Below are 19,678 nucleotides of genomic sequence, written 5' to 3' on the forward strand. Positions count from 1 at the left end.
AGAAACACCCTACTGCATTACTCCAGTTACCACCCTCGCGGCCTGAGAAATGGCCTAAAATACAGTCAAATTTTGCGCATTCATAGAAATTGTAAATGTCTCAAGGACTACTTCACGACAAATTAATTTCTAGAGGCCACTCACCAAGACTGATCTCACGAACCCGCAAAAGAGTGTGGTATTGTCATTGAGACCTCCTTCTCACACCCCAACCTAAAAAGATGAACTCCAGAATCCCTCTTGTGACCAAAATTCAGTCCTTGTAGTCACCACGTGAAAAAACGTCACCAAACGCAACTGAACTATACTGAGAACAAATAAAGCCTTTCTGGAACTACCTCTTTTCTCTTTTCAAAGAGATGACAACTTGTCAAATCACCTAGTTTACCCCATCACTTGGCCACCAAACATACCCAGCCTCACTCGATCACCGCCGCCTGGGGTCTACTCCGGTGGTCGGCCACTACAGATTCCAAACATGCAGCGTCTGCGAACTTACCTGTAACACAAAAGAATTCAGCAACAACAACAAATCCTACACCTTGAAAACCTTCACCAACTGCCATTCGCAGAACCTAATCTATGCCATCCAATTCCCATGCAACCTCACATACATTTGCCAAATTACCCAGAGGATCAAAAAAAGATTCATACAACACAAGAGCAGGATACACTGCAAAGTTCTGACAGCCCCACTGGTGGCACACTACCTTGAAAAAAGCACAGTGAACTCGACATCCTCTGGCAAGTCATTGACCAATTTCTGCTTCCCCTCATAGGTGGCAACATGCAGACCTTACTGAACAAAAACGAATGTAAATGGATCACACGCTGTAACTCAGTGACCCAGGGACTGAACACGATAGATGAGTGGAACAGCACCATCCAGTTGTGAGCCCTCTACCCCTTCTAGTTGATCCACCATGGACCTTGTCACCACTCCCATCCGACATGGTTGTCCCTTGCCCTAACCCAATCTCCAGTCTTTGGTAATGTTCACATGCACACATAGCCCGCTGAACCACCCCCATACACTGTAGACATAATCTGACCTAGTACACTGTTTTAACCGTCATCACATGTGTTAACATATGTCATTGGAAGGTCATCAGGAATGGGAATTGGTGTCCAGCTGCCTGCCAATTGTGACACCTTGTTTGATCCTTATTTCACCAAATGGTGTTATCACATTTATGTTGTGTCCATTTTTGTTATCAACCTTTTGCCACCCGTTATTACAGATTGCTTTCTCATCCGATGTGTGTATAAATAGTTGTAGACTTCTACCTAATTCGAAATATGTATTAATGCCTTTACGTACTATTTGTTCCACTCTGATTGGTAATCATAACCTTCCTTGTCATAACCCATTCTGCACCGTTTTGAACGTATAATTAGCTCCTCGCTCAAATGGAATAATTATTCTAATTATTTTGCTTCATCTCACTTGGGGATGGACCCTGACCTTGATCACTTAGCTGCATTATTCCCTCCAACCCTAGCCCGTAACAACGTCCCAGACGTTTATATTAACTCTTCGCTTTCACCCAACACGTCGCCTCGACGACTGCCTAGCGTGCCCAACGATGACTGGCCCACCCCCCCATGCAGCCTGTCCGGAGTTAGTCATGCATTTCCAATGCACGTTCCCTGGGAAGTGTCTGACACCCTTGAGATACCGGTGGGATCTGCACACGCCCGTGGCGGCACAGTCATACTCGCTAATCACCGACTAGATTTATCCGTCCTCACCACCTGAATAACCCTGGGTCCCGTGGTTACTGCCTGCCGCCCGCGATCATGCTCCTTTCCTCTAACCCTCTCCCATCCTCCCTCCCCAGGAATCCATTTCCGGCTCCTTCAAGTGGTGGATCGGGGCTTTGACCTTGCACCTGACACAGGATTCTCTCCGGTTACCAGCGAGTGAGTCTGCCTTGCTCTACGTCTCTGCCCAACCCACGCCCAGACATCCCTTCACCCTGGGCCTTCGTCTCAGACCAGTCTCTCCTGCTCACTCCCTAGACCACAAACCTGTGTGCCGCGACGGACAGCAGACATTTTACAATGCTTCCACCTCTCCACTGGATCCAATCAACGATTGATTCCTGATTACCCTCATTACAGGTAGGCAGGGATGCTCACCCCTCTGCTCCCCCTTCCCATCATGTTCCCCGCCCCCAGCCGCTCTGACCGTCTCTTTCATTTGCCCATACAGTTCCCATGACCTTGGCTTCCCGGTCCTGATGATGATCCTGACTAAATAAGGATCGAAACGCCGTCGACCATCCTTTTCCAGTGCAATATATGGCACCCTTCCTTCTCTGATTCATGGAATTGTTCTGAATCATGTTTAATTTATTTCAAGAAAATTATTGTTTAGAACCAATCATCCTGTATATATTCACGTCACTTTTTCACTTTTTCACTTTGCGCCCAGTGCTGTGTTCTTCATTTGTCACTTGCCCCGTCACCTCTTGTCACAAGCACATAGTGCACCAAGTACTTTAGGGTTGCCTCTGCATTTTTGCAATACAGTGCTGATATAACTGTTATGTTTAACTTTTCTTTCAAAATATATGATGCCATGAGCACATTCAACAAATAATTCAGAGTCTCTCCCTTTTGTTCTCTCAATTGTATTGTCTTGTACATACATATATAGCAACTTCTACTGAATCCAGTTGAGATATTGTTGATACTTGCATTATTTTAAAGCCATGCATTATTTAATCCTTCAAAGTAGTGTCATAGGGTTGGAGGGGTTAGGTATCCAGGCCTCATGCCTCATGAAAGTGATCCTCTTCAATTATGACACTAGATGCCTGTTGGAAATAGTCTACCAAGCATTGCACTGTGACTTTTGCAATTTGGAAAGAAAACACAGCTTTGACACAGGTTGATAAAAAACTTATCCTAGTTGGCACAAGAAACAATTATAGGCAGAGACAGACTAGCCATAGTGAGCACCGGGAATTTTCCTAGTGGGCTGGAAGGTTGGGGTCGGTTTTGGACCGGTGGGGGCCATTTTTGTTACTGGGTGCCGGTTTAGCAGCAGTGCTGGAATATCGGCCCCCTGCAACAAATGTGCAGCAGAATTGTTTTCCACCAGCACCCCTCAAGGGCTGGTCCAACTTAATTGCCAGGGCTGGTTTGTGTTCCCAGTCTGGCCTTGATTATAAGCCACAAAAAATGGAAGAGTGACTACTACCATTATACGCTATGCAATTATGGAATGGTATTCTGAACTCACATTTCATTGAGTTTGTACTCGGTTCCGGAAGAGGAGGAGAGTAAGGAGCGAGAGGGAAGCGCGCAGCTGAGCGCAGCTGAGCGACGGAGCTTCAGAACCGCGAAACGAAAAACCAAAAGCCGAAAGCCGTGGTGGAAGGAAAGGCAGGCATCGACTTCAACGCGGTGAATTGCGGCGGTGATTCCTCCATACACCTTACACCTTAGCTGCACGCCACTGCCCTCATTACAGCAGCATCGGCAGGCGGTGGCGGGCGGTGTGCAGCGAGAGGTGTGCGAGCCTAGGACTCGGAGTTTGTTGTGGGGAGAGCGGCATTCGGAGGAGCACGGCCGAGCACGGCACTCGTGCGAGGAGCTGGAGAGGAGAGGAGCTAGAGAGAGCCGAGAGCCAAAAAGCCGAGAGCCGCTGTGTTGTCTTGGCAGGCCCACCGGGAGAGCAAGTAAGCAAGGTGAGCCACTCCATCGTACTGCCTGCCCCCACCCCCACCCCAGCGCTATCCCGCCTCACCAAAAACAGAAGTGCAGCACCAGCAGTCCTTCGAAAAATAGCATTCACCACACAGAAGTTAGCAGCAACTCTTTCTAAAATCGCTGCCCGCCCTCCCAATCACAGGGAAATTGTGTGCAAAGACGGAGGGGGAGTGGTACTAACAGATGTGAGCTGTGTGCTGTGAGCAGTGAATAGAGCTACAACAAGGAATACCACTGAAAGCTTATTACAGAGGGGATCAAGGCTACTCTGCTTGAATCTCGGTTCTAAAACTAACGCTTGGGGTTAGCAGATTGGTAGGGTGCTCGGCTTCGCAAGAGGAACCAGAGCCTCTCGGCATCCTGGGGGGTCGGTTCAGGGGGGACTTCAAAATATTCCTGCCTGTCCGTCCTGCCTGCGAGCCCACCAGCCCGTCTGCCGTCCGCACTCGGCCCCACTGGCTGCACGCTAGCAGGACGGAAGAAAGCAGGAGCAGCAGGAGGTGCAGTAGTGCTAGCAGAAGTGATTGAGGTGCTTTTACATCCTCCCCTCAGAGCAGTGAGAGAGGGGGCATGGCAGCAACAGCAACAGGAACAGCAACAGCAACGACCACAGACCGCTGACCGGCGCCGCAAGAGCTACCTATGAGGAGAGTTGCAATTCCTGCTCCCTTCAATTCGAGAGAGCTCTTCTCACTACAACAGTTATTTTGACCAACTTCCCCCCTCCCGCCCCCGCTCTCTCCTTAACGGCAGCTGTCCTTTACCAAGGGGCAGACAGGCTGGGGAGGGTTAGGGTGAGAGTGAATGCCAGGGACTTAGTTTGAAGGCTGAGGGTGTGAACAATACACGTTCAGCTGCTATAGTCTTGCCCGAGTATGAGATTGAGTCTGTATCCTGAGGGCTCTGTAGGTAGCAGGCTACACACAGTTTGCAAGAAGGTGGGAGCACGGATGCTGTGATAACAACGCCTATGCAAACTAAGTGAGTATACTAATACCAAGGCAACTGGGGATGCGTTCTGGGAAGGAAAGATCAACAGCCCCCCAGACAAAGAAGGTGCGGAAGAACAAAGCATCCATGGTCCAAAACATTAAAGTGCAGCCAAATGGATTAAACCAAACCTTAATCTCACCATTTGCTCGGATGTTCGAAAGATCATCTAAAATACCGCAGAAATTCGACTTCTTAGCTGATCCAACTGGAGTATTAATGTCAATGGAATCTGACACATCTAAAAAACAATTACAAACTCCAATCGAGCCGCTAAACATCTTCACTCTCAAGAAAATAAACAATGACATAGAAGTTCCAGCCAAATCACCCAAAGAAAAAAACCCAACAACTGAAATGAACCAGAGGGTCTCTTTATGTGAAATCTCTGACCTAGGAAGGGATCAAACACATCACACCCCAATGCAGGTAAAAAATGCAGAGATAACAAATAAGGACGAAAGAGGGACCGAAGTTTCACCGCAAATCAACCTTCTGCAACAAAAATTTACTGAACCAGTGAAGCCAATACCACTAGAAGTTAAAGTTGATATAACAAAAAATAGGAAATCGCAAGAAGTAAGTTATAATGACATTAACACTATGAAATCACATGTACCAGAATGTACTTCATTAAAAAAGCTTGAGAATAATACCATAAACATTGAACATGAAATGCCTATTCCCTTCCCATTAGAGGTCAAAGTAGATATAACGAAAAAAAGGAAATTGCAAGAATCAACTATCATTGACCCAGGAACTACATGGGACATATTCTACCAAACTTCCACTTTAACACTAGAAGCATTGACATATCAGTCTAATAAAATGGACACTCAAATTGAAATACTGGGAGTAATGGCTAACGCGGTTACCGGAATAGACTGAAAATTGACAGAACTAAACCGATTAATAACTAAAGCCCAAAAACACGCAGAAACTAATAAATTCGAATGCACTTGCGAACCAATTATAAAAAAACTTTCTACTATCCCTGAAGTAGTAAACACCATATTAGAGGATGTGAAAGACCTAGTTCACAAAAAATATAATAATCAAAAAGACCTAGTTCACAAAAAATATAATAATCAAAAAGATGAAATATGTCAACCCCAGCAGTCAAATTATGAACATATTAATAGTTCAGAAAAAAAGCAACGGGAGCTGGTGGAAATCATTCAACCAAAACAAACGGAAAATATAATAGGTCAGAATGGGGATGCTGAGTTATCATCAATTATCGCGCAAGAAACTCACGGAAAAATAAGTACTGAAACAGAAAAGGAAAAGGACAATACCCAAGAATATAAAACTTCAAAGAGACAAAGGAAAAAACTTCGTAAAGCTAGAAATAAGGAAAAAAATTATAACATGGTAAAAATATATCCCCCCTCAAAGAATACACTTGAAGTGAAACTGGAAGAACTATCACAAGAAGAAGTAGAGTTAGAAAAAAGTGAGGCGGAGGCGTTCCCTCCCAAAAAAGTGGAAAAGAATCAAAAATATTATGACATCTTTTCATCAAATACCGATAAGGATAACAAGTTACATGTACCCCACAAAACTATAGTAGAAGACGTTATAGACCAAAAACAGCTTGCGCAAAGAAATACTAAGGAAAATAAAAAAATGCAGGAAGAGGAGCAAAAAAAGGCTCTGGATTGTAAAGTAACACGCTCTCAAAAAAGAAATGGATGTATCTCCTGGGCCCAGCAAAGCAATATACAAAGTAACCCGATCGAAACAAAGGCTGGGTTCTCTGAAGTAGAGTCTACTACACTGCTAAACGGGGAAGAGAAGCATTTAGACTTAAGGATACAGAGAACAATTTGTCAAGAAAAAAATAACTCACTGAACGAACCTACAAACTCCCTGGAACAAAATAAAAACATAGTTCCTATTCAAAAACAGTTAGGTGCGACCATGACTAACTTACAACAAACAAATAAAATGATGGTCATTAGAGACTACCAACGTAACAAAGAAGAATTAACTATTACAAAGACGGGTAAAGCCAAACTAATTATCTGTAAAACCCATCAAAAGGAAACTGAAAAAAACACGGATTCACTACTTTCGAAGACGTTGTCACAAATAATACTGACACCACTATACGACTCCAGAGGCAACAACGACATCCTGAATAGAGGTAATATCCCTCAACTAATGAAATCAATACCTTCATTAGAAAAAGTAACAACAAAAGACATTGAATGTGTGGCCTTTGCAGAAAATCCGGAGGGCACTCTACCACTCACAGTCATAACGTTAAATACAGTCTGTTTAGTGGATCAAATCATGCTAGAGCAAGAAGTTTTTCAAAGTTGGGGGATAAAAATTAGTAAACCTCTCCCCAAACCTTACCCTACACCATTGAAAAAGGAAGAACACCCAAGAAAAGCTCCTAGAGAACCTAAGAAGACCCTAGTATACTCCATATTAAAAACCCCCCAGGGTAGTATACACGAGGCAAAAGAAGAGAGTACGGAAGAACTAAAAATTGAAGAATCTAAGCGAATAAACGAAAACTGGATAAGGAGTGCACTACACAATCACTGACAGGAAAATAAACAGAAACATTTTGAGGAAAGGGGATACTCTCGACCCCCAGTTTCTACATGTTCCTGGAACATTAATGGATTAGGAAAAAAAATCAAGAATGCGGAAGTAGATTCCTTGTCCGGTCACTACCAAATCATATGTCTACAGGAGACATGGGAAACGGATGCTTTTTTTCTACAAAGTTATAAAGGATACTATGTACCAGCCATTAGATACTCCAAATTTGGACGTCCTTGTGGGGGTCTGGCAATATTTATTGGGATTGACTTGCAAATTAAGCATGAACAGCTGTACACAAGTAACGCAAACATACAAGCAGTTAAGATAATATTTGCAACCGGTGACCAAAGAAATAGCCGGAACACGTTTATAATACTTAACATATATATCCCACCAAACCAGTCATCTCGCAAGAACATAAGTATCGCAATAGTAACATTCCTACTGGAACAAATAATACTTGACCCGTCCGTTAAGATTCTAGCTACAGGGGACTTTAATATAAATTTGCTGATTCAAATGGCACGGGACGATTTTATTCATTCTCAAAATTATGATTGGTCGATCCCTGAGCAACTGCTAGATTCGAACATAAATACCAAACATAATCCAGTTGGAAAAAACCTATTAATGGATTTGGAAGCAATGGGTCTCCGAGTACTAAACGGCAGGTTCCCAACCGATCAGCCCGCTGGCTGGACATTTCACAATCATGAAGCAAAATCAAGAATAGACTTCACATTACTGTCAATAGACATTTTTGATAAAATTTGTTCCTATAGTCTAAAAAAAGTCATTGAGAGTGACCACAGTCAGCAAATATTGGAAATCTATTTCGAACTGCCAAAAAAACAAAACTATTTAACCACACAAGGTCAGATCTGTACAATTAACCATCGGAAACTCATTTGGAAACCGGATAAAAAATATGTGGTCAAAAAAAAAGCCCAATTGTTGGTGCAAGAATGTTTTAATGAACATCCGAGCCAGTCTATACTTATGCATTGGGAACAGTTCACCAAGAAGGTAGTTGAATTGGATGAAGGTACTCCAACTTGTAGGAAATTCCAACTGAGGGGGAAAATGAATAGAGATTCTAATATTAATCTTCCATATACCATTAAAAAAGTAAGGCGGACTCGAAACAGACTGAGGAAACAGTTAACCAGGTTACCGATTAACGAGGAAATTAGAAAGCAACTTAGAAGTGCTAACAGAAACTTGAGGAAATTGTTGTGGTCTGAGAAAAACAAAACTCAACAGGTCTTGTGGGCAAAAATCTATCACGCAAGTAACCAAGCGAACTCCAGAGAATTTTGGAAAATAATTAATGCTATAAACAGACCCAACAAACATGTGATAGCGTCGCCATTAACAGAGGAGGACTGGGTAAAATTCCTCAAAAAGACCTTATATGTTGAAGATGATCTCCGCTCTCAGGATGTCAATCTTACAGGGCTCACTGAGAGGGAACAGGGAAATGAACTGGTGAAAAACTTCTCAGAGAGCGAGGTAGTGAATTTAATAAAGAGACAAAAAGATGGAGCACCGGGCCCAAACGGTATTCCATTTGCAGTCTATAAAGAGGACCCTGCCTTATGGGCTACCTATTTGACAAAGGTATTTAACGTCGTTATCCAAACAGGGCACATACCGGAATCCTGGAGAGGATCACTAATATCACCTGTTTACAAAAAGGGTAATTGGCAACTACCTGAGAACTATCGTTTGATCACTCTCCAAGACACGGACGCTAAGCTATTTGCGGGTCTCTTATTACTAACTCTGTCGGATTGGGTCAAAGAAAAGCTAATATTACCCTCCAACCAAACCGGTTTCATTAAAGGCTTAGGAACCTCTACTAACATTTTAATCTTATCAGTACTAACGGATAAAGCACTTTTAGCCAAACAGTCCCTTTATTTTTGCTTTGTCGATTTCAGATCAGCCTTCGATCTTGTTAATAGGACCCTACTATGGAGAAAACTTGTAGATTATGGTATCCCAGGTCCATTACTGATCCTTATCAAACTACTGTACTCTGACACCTGGGTCAGGGTACGGGTCGGTGACGGCCGATCATTATCGAATAAAATACCGGTGACACGCGGCCTCAAGCAGGGTTGTGTTCTTGCACCATTACTTTTTAACTTATTCATAGCCGATCTCACCGAAACATTGAACGAAGTTAACTCACATCCACCGAGGCTAGCGGGAAAACAAATATCGAATTTGCTATATGCAGACGACGTGGTGTTGATGAGCCACACAAAAGTAGGTCTGCAAAGACTGATTGATCGATCACTTAGGTATGCAAAGGATAACCAAATGGTAATAAATGAGTCAAAAACAAAAATAATGGTTGTCACAAGGAGCAAAAGACATAAAAATAAATGGATGCTAGGACAAACCCAACTAGAACAAGTTAATAGCTATCGGTATCTTGGTGTCCTATTTAACGAGAGTGGAAGTTTTCTCCCTCAAAGGAAAGATATCACCAGGAAAGCAAATAGCCTTGTTGCTGCATTTAGAACCATACAAAAGAAATTAACCGTCTTGACATACGGTCCTTTATTAAAAATCATATCTGCCAAACTATTACCAACTTTAACATACGGTGCCGAAGTCCTAAACGGGAAGGATGCGGAGCTAATTAACAATGCAGTTGCAAAAACATACAAAATTCTTTTTAACCTACCATGTAATGCCTCACAGGCACAAATAAGACTGGAGTTTGGGATAAATAATCAGCTTTATGCCCGACAAGGCCAAATTCTAAAAGTGTGGAATCGAGTAAAAAACGACCAGGTCAATCAATTGTCTCAAATATTATGGAAAGAAGTAAGAGACAATAGGAAACTTCAAGCCTGGGCATACTTGAACAAAGCAAAAGAAGAACTTGGATTAACATCAATTTGGGAAAATACCATCACCCAGGAAAGTTTTAAAAAGACAGTTAATAAACTGGTTATTCATCTATCGCTGCTAAAAGATAAAGAGCTACTGGTAAAAAGAAAACACGCTTGGCCAATTGTTAATGACTATAAGAAAAAACAAGTCCAAAAATACTTAGAAACTCCTTGGTCTGTCCAAAGTAAACGAACATTTATTAGAGTGCGCTTTGGTCTATGGCCAGGTTTGTGTCATCTGCCACCGTGGAAGTTTACTGAGAGCAATACGTTATGTAGGTTGTGTAAAGGGGGACAAGAAGATATGTTGCATCTTTTATGTTTGTGTCCTACAATAGAAGCAGAAAGGAAAGTAATCCTCAGGCGGTTATTCAATGCTCGAGGTGTAAGAACTTGTAGACAAGCATTAATGGCGTGCCTAAATTCGACTGATCTATTAATGAATTCGGCTTTTGTAAAATTTTTATCTGTGATTGAAAAAGGCCTAAAGGCAAATTTTAGTTAGAGTTCCGCTTTTTAGAAGATTAGTAAAATTATTTGCTTGATGTTCCTAAACTTTTTATTGTTGAAGATATTTTAAAGTGTACTTTTTTGTAAGATTTTAATTAATCAAACAAATAAACTTGAACTTGAACTTGAGCTATGCAATTATTCTACCAAATACTCTCCTGTCTTTACAGATCTTTAATCGCTTTCCAAGTATTATACTACCATTGCCTGGTCCTCACAAAAAGTTTCTAAAAAATGTTAAGGATTCAAGAATATTTGTGAAAGAACAAGTCAAAGAACATCAAATTACGTTGGATCCAAGCAACCCTCGGGACTTCATTGACTGCTTCCTCATTAAAATGCAGCAGGTACGTTCCCAAAGGTAACTTCATACTTGTGGATTTTCAGTGCTCTTACATGCACAAACGTACTTTCTGCCTTTCTGAAAGGTTATAAAGTGGTCTGATTAAAAAAATGTCTGTAAGGCGGATCTATGCAGAAAAAATATAATTACCATCTGTCACTATCTAAATCAGGTATTCAATCTTTTTTGGTCTGTGCCCCGCCCAAGGAAAATATTTTGAAGTCAGGCTCCAAAAATGTATGCCAGTCCTAGGGGAGGGTGAGTGACAGAGCTGAGCACAGAGGGTGGCGCGTATGAGAAAATTTCAGGGAGACAATATCTGTATGTTATGACGCACAATAAATGTGAGACTTAACCCCTTCCGTGCTCCAGTCTCCCTCCCCAGTGCTGCGAATGGCCAACGGCTGACGCGGCCCCACCCACTCATTAGAACTCGTGCACCACGGCGGAATTACCGCCGCAGTTAAGGCGTTAAACCAGTTTAAATGCATCAAACAAAGACAAAAATTGATCAAAAAATGCTGCTCCCCATAATTGGAGTTTTGTGAGCCGTACACACTCTTGGGTTTCACCATAACTGCACCTTGTGTACTAATAATAGCTTTGGCCCTGAGTTGCTGGTTGTCTCCTCTGTCTCTTTCGCCCACTCACTAGCATGCATGATCATTGCTTCAGTCTTGAAACAGGCACAGTTTTCCCCATACCTTACCCATTGCTCCGCAGCCAAAAGCAACACTGGCATTACATGGGGCATATTTACAAGTAACTGATGGAGCGCTAAACTGCGGCAAATTTTGCAGCACCACACTCCGCCATTTATAGAACGTAGGGATGCACTGTATTTACAACAATACAGCACATCCCTGTGTTTTCCCTAGCGCTGATGCTCAAAATAGCTGTCTAGTGCCAACACAGACACACTTGCATTGCAGGGAATGATTAGTTATGTGCAGGAAGGTGTCCCTGCCTACACATAAACAATCAAAATTGGCAATTTGTTACTTCTATGTGTAGTAAATCACCATTATTTAATGATTGTTAATAGGTACAACTTCCTGCACATTAACAATCATTAATGGCAAATTGCTCTTTCTATGTGTGCTGAGAATGCGGCACAAGTAGAAAAAGAAAAAACAAGGAGATATAAAAGCAATTCTCCTCGTTGCGACTTTCTAATGCCTGCTATTGCATGGGGTTCGTTTTTGGTGCTGCCTCAGATTTACACATCCTTGTAAATCTGGGTCACCACCATAAAGTAATGGGTGTTGCGAAGCAACATTTACAGCAACACCCAATGCACGCCCCTTTTATGCATATAACTGTGTGAAATGGTACCATATTTTCAATTTTCAAGATCAATGTGGGGGAAGGGAGGAATACGTGATCCGTTCAGTTTCCTGTAATCACATAATATCTGATCAAATGAGAAGGGTCACTTGTCCTGCATAACATCGGGTATGCGGGAATGGTTCTCTCAAGTCCCAATAAAAAACCCTCATGCACGTGTTGGTAGATGGATTGTCCAAAAAACACCAACTTACCTGAAAGACACAAGGGACCTTCTTAACCTCCTAAAAGATTTCAATTACTCTGAGGAGAATATGATTCTGGTTTGACTCGACGTCGAAAGCCTTTATACCAGTCTGCCACAACAACAGACCCTTGAAACTTTGGAGACAATTCTTTTCAACATGGACTGGGGCTATAAGACACCCAGGCATTTTGTTTTAGAATGCTGCAAGATGGCCCTTACCAAGAACTATTTCAAGTACAATGACACCATGTACCAACAATGCCATGGCACGTCAATGGGGAGCACGTTTGCTCCAAGTGTAGCTGGACTAAATGTGAGCAATTTCGAGGTGGAGCACATTAACAACCCCATCAATCCCTACCATGAACAGATATTATTCTGGCGTTGATATATCGACGATGTCATCCTAATCTGGGAAGGAGACTTGGAGAGTTTCAAAAACGTTCACACCTGGATCAATACACGTGATGAGTGGCTGAAGTTCACATACACAGCCAACAATAAACAATTGGACTTTCTGGATATCACCATTTATGCAGATGGCCTGACTCTACAAACCAAGACGTTTTATAAACCGACGTCTAAAAATAACCTACTTTCTTACCAAAGTTTTCACCCCAGACCGTTAAGGAAGAATCTCCCTTACAGTCAATTCTTGAGGTTGCGCAGGAATTGCATTAAAATAACTGAATATAAACAACAGGCGAACGACCTTGGTAAAAAAACTTGAAGATAGGAACTACCCGAAAAGAGTCATTGAAAGATGCAAGAAAAGAGCACGAAATCAAAACAGAGACGGGCTCCTTGAACCAACACTGCAAGAACAAGAACCCAATGTTCTAACGTGTGTAACTACCTATGGTCCCGCTAGTAACAAATTAAAGAAGATCGTTAATAAAACTGGAGAATTCTACCCTGAGCTAACATACAGTGGCCCAAACCCAGGTTTGCAAACAAAAGAACTAGAAACCTAAAGGACATATTGGTACATACGAGACCTCCACCTAAAAAAACACTAGCTGTCACAAATTCACCATGGGATGCCCGCCCAGTTGTTGGACATTACCCATGTGGGTCTTGTTCCGTATGTTCTTTAACTCAAGTCACCAAAGAAATACTATTGTTGCCAGACTTGAGATGGAAACTACTGAACCATACAAATTGCAATACGAGCCATGTGATCTACATGATCACATGCCCATGTGGGAAACGCTACATAGGCATGACATGCAGAAAGGTCAAGCAACGCCTATGTGAACATCGAAGTAATATCAAATGTAGGAAAATCACGACTAAGATGTCCGATCATTACTTGGAAGCAGGACACACAATCAATGACCTTAAGTGGGTTGTTTTGGAAACACTGAGTAATAGAGACCACAATGCAGAAAGGATCCTCTTTGAGAAAGAGCAACGATGGGTGCATAGATTGGGAACTGACCAAGATGGACTCAACGATAATATTCCGTGGGGAAGTATTTACAAATAGGTATCAGGCAATGAGCCTTCCAACCAGCCATCACGAATAAACAGTTCTCTACCAGCAACCTATAAACATCGAAAAAAGAGCCGAAACGATGGTCACAGCAAACTACAAAACCACTTGGATGCTGATACAGACTAATATATCTCTTCAAACACGACCGATTTCGAGAAAAGATCTGGAATAAGGCAACAATACTGATTCAGAAATTCTTACAAGAACAACGCTATATCAGTAATCCGCCCTGTTTTAAGAAACTGTTGACATCTTTTTTAAGATGGATTACTGAAATTTATGAGAACTGTGGGACAAAGAATATTGTGGTAGACAAAATAATTCAGATCAAGATGAATGTTGTAATTGCAAAATGCCATAGAACGCAAATTTGCTTTAAATCAGGACACTTGCCATCTCATATATTAGAAAAAAGACTATGAATGAGACCCATTCGTCTGTCCACACTGCCATTTTCGTATAAATTTGTGAACCCGGAAGCAACTGTGTTTCCGGGACCAACAGTGGCAGAGTCAGAACCAGTCCAGAAACAGAGTGACCGCAGGTAGCAGGAAGCGCAGTGCCGACTAAACCATAACGTATTGAAATATCTTTATATATTTACTGAACTATGACCTATTATTATAGCAGGCCTCGCTGACCCACACGGATCCCGATGAGGTTTTAGTAAAACGCTATCGAAGGTACGTGAAATGCGCGATCATGAGTCTGAGTTTTACATGGATTTAATGTACCACAATCTGAATGCATGAAAACTGCTATCGAAGGTATATGAAATGCGCCTTCATGAGTCTGAGTTCTGCATGGTTTTACAATCTGAATGCATGAAACTGAGCGTGAACGATGTAGACTCCAGCACAACATGCTTCTTGTCTGCATCCCAATGTTTATCATAATCGCAACAAACTACAAGAATTAAGAAACACCGTATTGAAGTCAAACTGGAATAATAATACATATGTAGAAATACCAGTATGATGCACCGTTCATCCCTACTGTGTGATGATAAAGTATACTTGATGCATAAGACATAGGTATAATGGAACTCAGTTCACAATGCTCCTCATAATACCCATACTAGTAAATCACCACCCTTCAATATAGAAACAATAGGAGCTCTATATCAACTCTAACCTTAGACACATTACCAACCCTTGCACGTAATAAATTAGAGGAGAAAGAACCCCTAAATCAAACTCGAACTTAAACGAAGTTACGTCCATCTAGCATTCAATTTTGTGATTCTCTGGTCATACACAAACACCTGCAGTGATAGCATTCGCCAGCTGAGGTTTCACAACTTAAGAGAGTTAATTTCCTACTGATCAGTTTAACTCTCATATATTTTTCATTTAACATGTGCAAATTAAGTTAAGCAATATTTTACTCTTTTTAGCTACATCTTTGATCCTGCCATGCCTCTCAATGACCCCGAAACCATGGCACCCAGGATCACAGTTTGCATACTATTTTCAGCACTTTTCATTTACAAGCTGTTGCAGAGGCATTTACGACCCCCTGTGGTCGAGCAGTCAAAGCTCCCTCGGGAGGGGGGAAGATCTAGGTGAGTGAATACGACTCATAACTCACAATACAAAAAGGGAAAACAATAAATCAGTGTCCAGCCCAATGCTTGATTTTATAGGAAGACGTTTTATTTTAGGTCATGGTTCTAGTAGTTGTCAGGGGAATCCCTGTCCCACTCACCTTCATATATCATAATCAGGGTTATTCCCCATTCACTAGTGGCCACATGAGGCAATACAAACTATTAGGCCATGCTCAAGAGTTTTACCTTTTGACCATTTAGGAACGTAGTCAAAAGTGTCTATGCTGCAGCACCATTAACAGTGATTTCCCTGAGGCCCAACTAGCCCATTTCATGTTTTACCAGCTCTTGCAGCACTTAAGAATTCAATGATGCAGTTTGGAGAAGTCAGGCTGTTTGTGGTCCATGCGGCAGCACTTGACAGTGCCAGTCCTCTCTCCTGAACAGCACTGTCGGAGGTCTTCCAGATGTCGGAGTAGATTTCTGTGCTTGCAGCCGCTGTAAGTTGATTTTGCTCAACAGGGGGCATGGGGTGGTGGAATCCTTTATTCAGCTCCAGACTGGAGTCAGCGAAGGTGTGACGCCATCCACAGTGTCTCCAGCAGTCCTTGTGGCATAAAGAATTTCTGCGGCACCGGGTTATGCGGGTGCAGGCTCTTCCAGCCTCAGCTCCTCGGCCCAGATGGAACCAGTCTTGGCCCTCTGTAAAATTATTCTTTACCAGTGGCCTTCCTCTAGCATACGTGGTCACCAAAGCACTGTGGGACAGGGCTAGCAAGACCTGCAAGATCTTCATCACATGGCTCAATTTACGGCAGCCCACTCCCGACATACAAGGGGTTGCTGAAAACAATCTTGCACATGGGAGATTACCTGCTCTGTGCTCAGCCAAATCCTCACACCTCACACAGGGAGTCCTCACTGTAGAGCTTTCCACTGTATGTTGCTCCCTTCAACGCTCTCCTCTTTCTCACAGGGCACACTAGTCTTGGTAAGCAGGCAGGTGGTGGCGCTTCAGGCTCCAGGGCAGGTGAACTTGGTTTCCCTGGGTGCAGTCCCCTCACCCAGCAGGGATACTAGCAAGCCTTGACCCCAGACCTGGTCACTGGCAGAAGTCCTACAGACTGGCTGCTTTGCTGATGACAATTTTTTGGGGATACAACCTCCCCTTCTTATAGTCCTTTTCCAGACACCAAATGTGATTAAGGGTCCGGGCCTTTGAAGTTTTATGTTGGGGTTCTGTTTCTTTGGAAGTGGGCACTTCTCCTTTTCATCTTCCTTCATGAAAGATGTCTCTCACAGAAGGCATGACCCGAAGCTTATAATCCGCAACACAGTTCTTGGAAATGACCAGACTTCAAACCTGTCTGTTAGCCACAGTGTTGTGTGCATCAAAAAGTTTGTCCCAGATCCTCATCCCTACTCTTTATAATTTTATTATCTGCCCCATCTCCCTTTCTGGGATGTATCTAGACCGATTTCTTTTAACCTACCACTGAATCAAAGAGCAGTGCTTGGAAATGTAAACAAAGTCTCTTCCTTTCCCTTTAGTGTGTCACAACCCAGCCCACAATAATGGAGCAATACTTAAATCTGTCTGGGAGGGATTCCGTTCCTCTTCATTTTTAACAGGCAGGCCTTGGCTTCCCAAAATGGAATCAGGGCACTCCATACTTTGTATCAGTGCAGGCACACTACTTCAGTGTACTTTCACAGCACGCTTTGGGTCTAGCACTGTTACTTCTATGCATTGTACCCTTAGATCAACACCTGCACTCCATACATACACTCAATCTGCACGACCTGTTCAGCACTTAAGCTTTTCTATCTTTAACCAGCGTGCATTCTTTACAAACACACATACTGATGCATACCCACTCACCATGTGCAAGCTACACAACAGTTCGCCCTTCATGTATTTTACTTCACGCAGGAACACATACACTTGGTACATGCTGCTCCTACATTGCAAAATACTACATATCTCATGGAATGTATCCCTCTCAGGCATACAAGCAATCAGCACATGTACTAACCATATATACACCGCACAGTGCTGTCCCGTCCTTGTACTGTTACCTTCCCAGGTGCACATTCAACCAAGGCAGAGTCATTAATCCTGTGCTGTACAGCTTTCCACGTTTATCTGATGTAAGCCAAGGTGAGTTTAGCACACAGCAGCAGAACTTTTGGAAAAGGCGAGTGAGCTTTCAGTGACACAGGGTAAAAACTACAGATCTCCACACGGTGTGCTGCCACCACTGCGCTTGTGCTACTTAACTCCTGGTGAAGGTAATAACCTTCCACCACTAGAAGGGTAGTGCTTTAGGCACCTCCCCCAGTCCAACAAGACCATGATCCATGAGACAGGCCTTTGTCATGCCACACACGCATGATCTGTGTTTGCCTATGAACAAAATCAGTATTAGGGATTCAGACAACAGTACAGTTGGGCACTTAGGGCAGGGTTACGCATCTTTATCATGAAGAAAAATTAGCACACAGCAGCAGAACTTTTAAAAAGATGAGTGAGCCTCCAGGCCTTACTCCCGTGACACAGGGGAAAAAGGTCCTAGTCACTACAACTGATCGCTACATGGTATGCTGTCACTACATCACTTGTACTGCTAATCTCCTGGTGAAGGCTTTAACCTTTCATCACTAGAAGGGTAGGGCTTTAGGCACCACTCCCAGTCCAACAAGCCCACAATCCGTGAGACAGGCCTATGTCATGCCACACACGCATGATTTGTGTTGGCCTGTGACAGCATTAGGGATTTAGACAACAGTAGGGTTGGGCACTTTGGGCAGGGTTACACAGCTTTACAAAGCAGAGGAAATTTACGTTCAGTAGAGGTACCTGAACTGAGCATTACATGGTAAAAAAACCTGCACTATTGTATTTTGTGTATGGTTGTGTAATTCGTTATACACCTTTCTCCTGCTTTTGCAGGTCATTGAATGGGGTCCTAAGGTCAGGGGCAGAGTGGATATTTAGAATACCTTGAAGGGTAGGGAGCATATGATTTGGTTAAATAATGAAACATTATCTAAGGTGGTCTGTATAAAACAATTTAAATGTTTCAATCCTGATTTTTTTTTTAGAGGCTTCAATTGTTGATGGGGGCGTTAGCTTTGCAGCACAACTACCATGATGCATTAGTCTGTGTTTTATCTGTGTGGCAGGTGATGAAGATAATCATCTTCCACCACAGAAACAAACAGGTCCCTATGTTTACTAGCCCAGCCTATTACAGGGGCGTTTACACACCTTATGATATAGGTGTTCCTTCACTTGAGGAAACACTCTACAGGATGGCCTCACACACCATCCAGGTGTCAGGCTTCATCATCGGCCATCCCAGGTTCGTCAAAGAATCCTCTAATAGCAAACAAACACATACTAGGGCTGTAGCTCAAGCGTTAGCAGGAAACTGAGGCTAAAAAGAAAAGTGAAAGGGGTCCAAAACTAAAAATCCCTACCGGTTACATTTTAGAACTTTTATTCCTTGGTGGAGAAGGGACGTTTAAAAAGCAGATGGACAATAATAGCCCTTTTATGGTTCTAATTGTCCAACTATAAACAATCAGGTCTGTTTAGTCAATTGGGTCGACATGTTACAGCCCCCAAATTGGCCCATACAGGGGTCCCGGGCTTTCTTCAGGACTAAATTTAACTCTATATGTGCCTATAGTGCTTCCTTATTAAATGTGTGCTAAGTTACATGCATACAACACCCAGTTGGTCCTTAGTCCACTCCATGTCCTTCTGTGCCTAGAGGAAACTATCTAGAAGACATAAGGATGCGTGATTAAGTAAATATATTACACACATATACACCCACACACCATTGAAAAAGAAAACATATTCTGCGGAGTAGCCATAGTGCGTTTGTTTCAAAAGGTTTTGAGCGTACTGCTTGCATGCTCAAATGCAGTTGCCCTTGTGCGAGTATCATGAGAAATACACATATTCACACACCCGTGCTCATGCACACTCAATTCTAAAACATACAATGTCTGCATGGTGTCTTATCAAGCCCTGTGATTTGCACATCATTAT

General features: G+C 42.6%; 1 protein-coding gene across 1 annotated transcript in view; it reads left to right on the forward strand.

The window, feature by feature from the left end:
* The window catches only part of LOC144781701 (cytochrome P450 2C16-like), a 369,430-nt gene that overhangs the window by 216,036 nt on the left and 133,716 nt on the right, over window positions 1-19,678 (forward strand). The window contains exon 5 of the mRNA XM_078660676.1: window positions 10,862-11,038. Within this exon, the coding sequence (XP_078516802.1) occupies window positions 10,862-11,038 (177 nt within the window). The remainder of the gene's footprint in view (window positions 1-10,861; window positions 11,039-19,678) is intronic.

This window comes from Lissotriton helveticus, chromosome 9, assembly GCF_964261635.1.
Source record: "Lissotriton helveticus chromosome 9, aLisHel1.1, whole genome shotgun sequence".
NCBI lineage: Eukaryota > Metazoa > Chordata > Amphibia > Caudata > Salamandridae > Lissotriton > Lissotriton helveticus.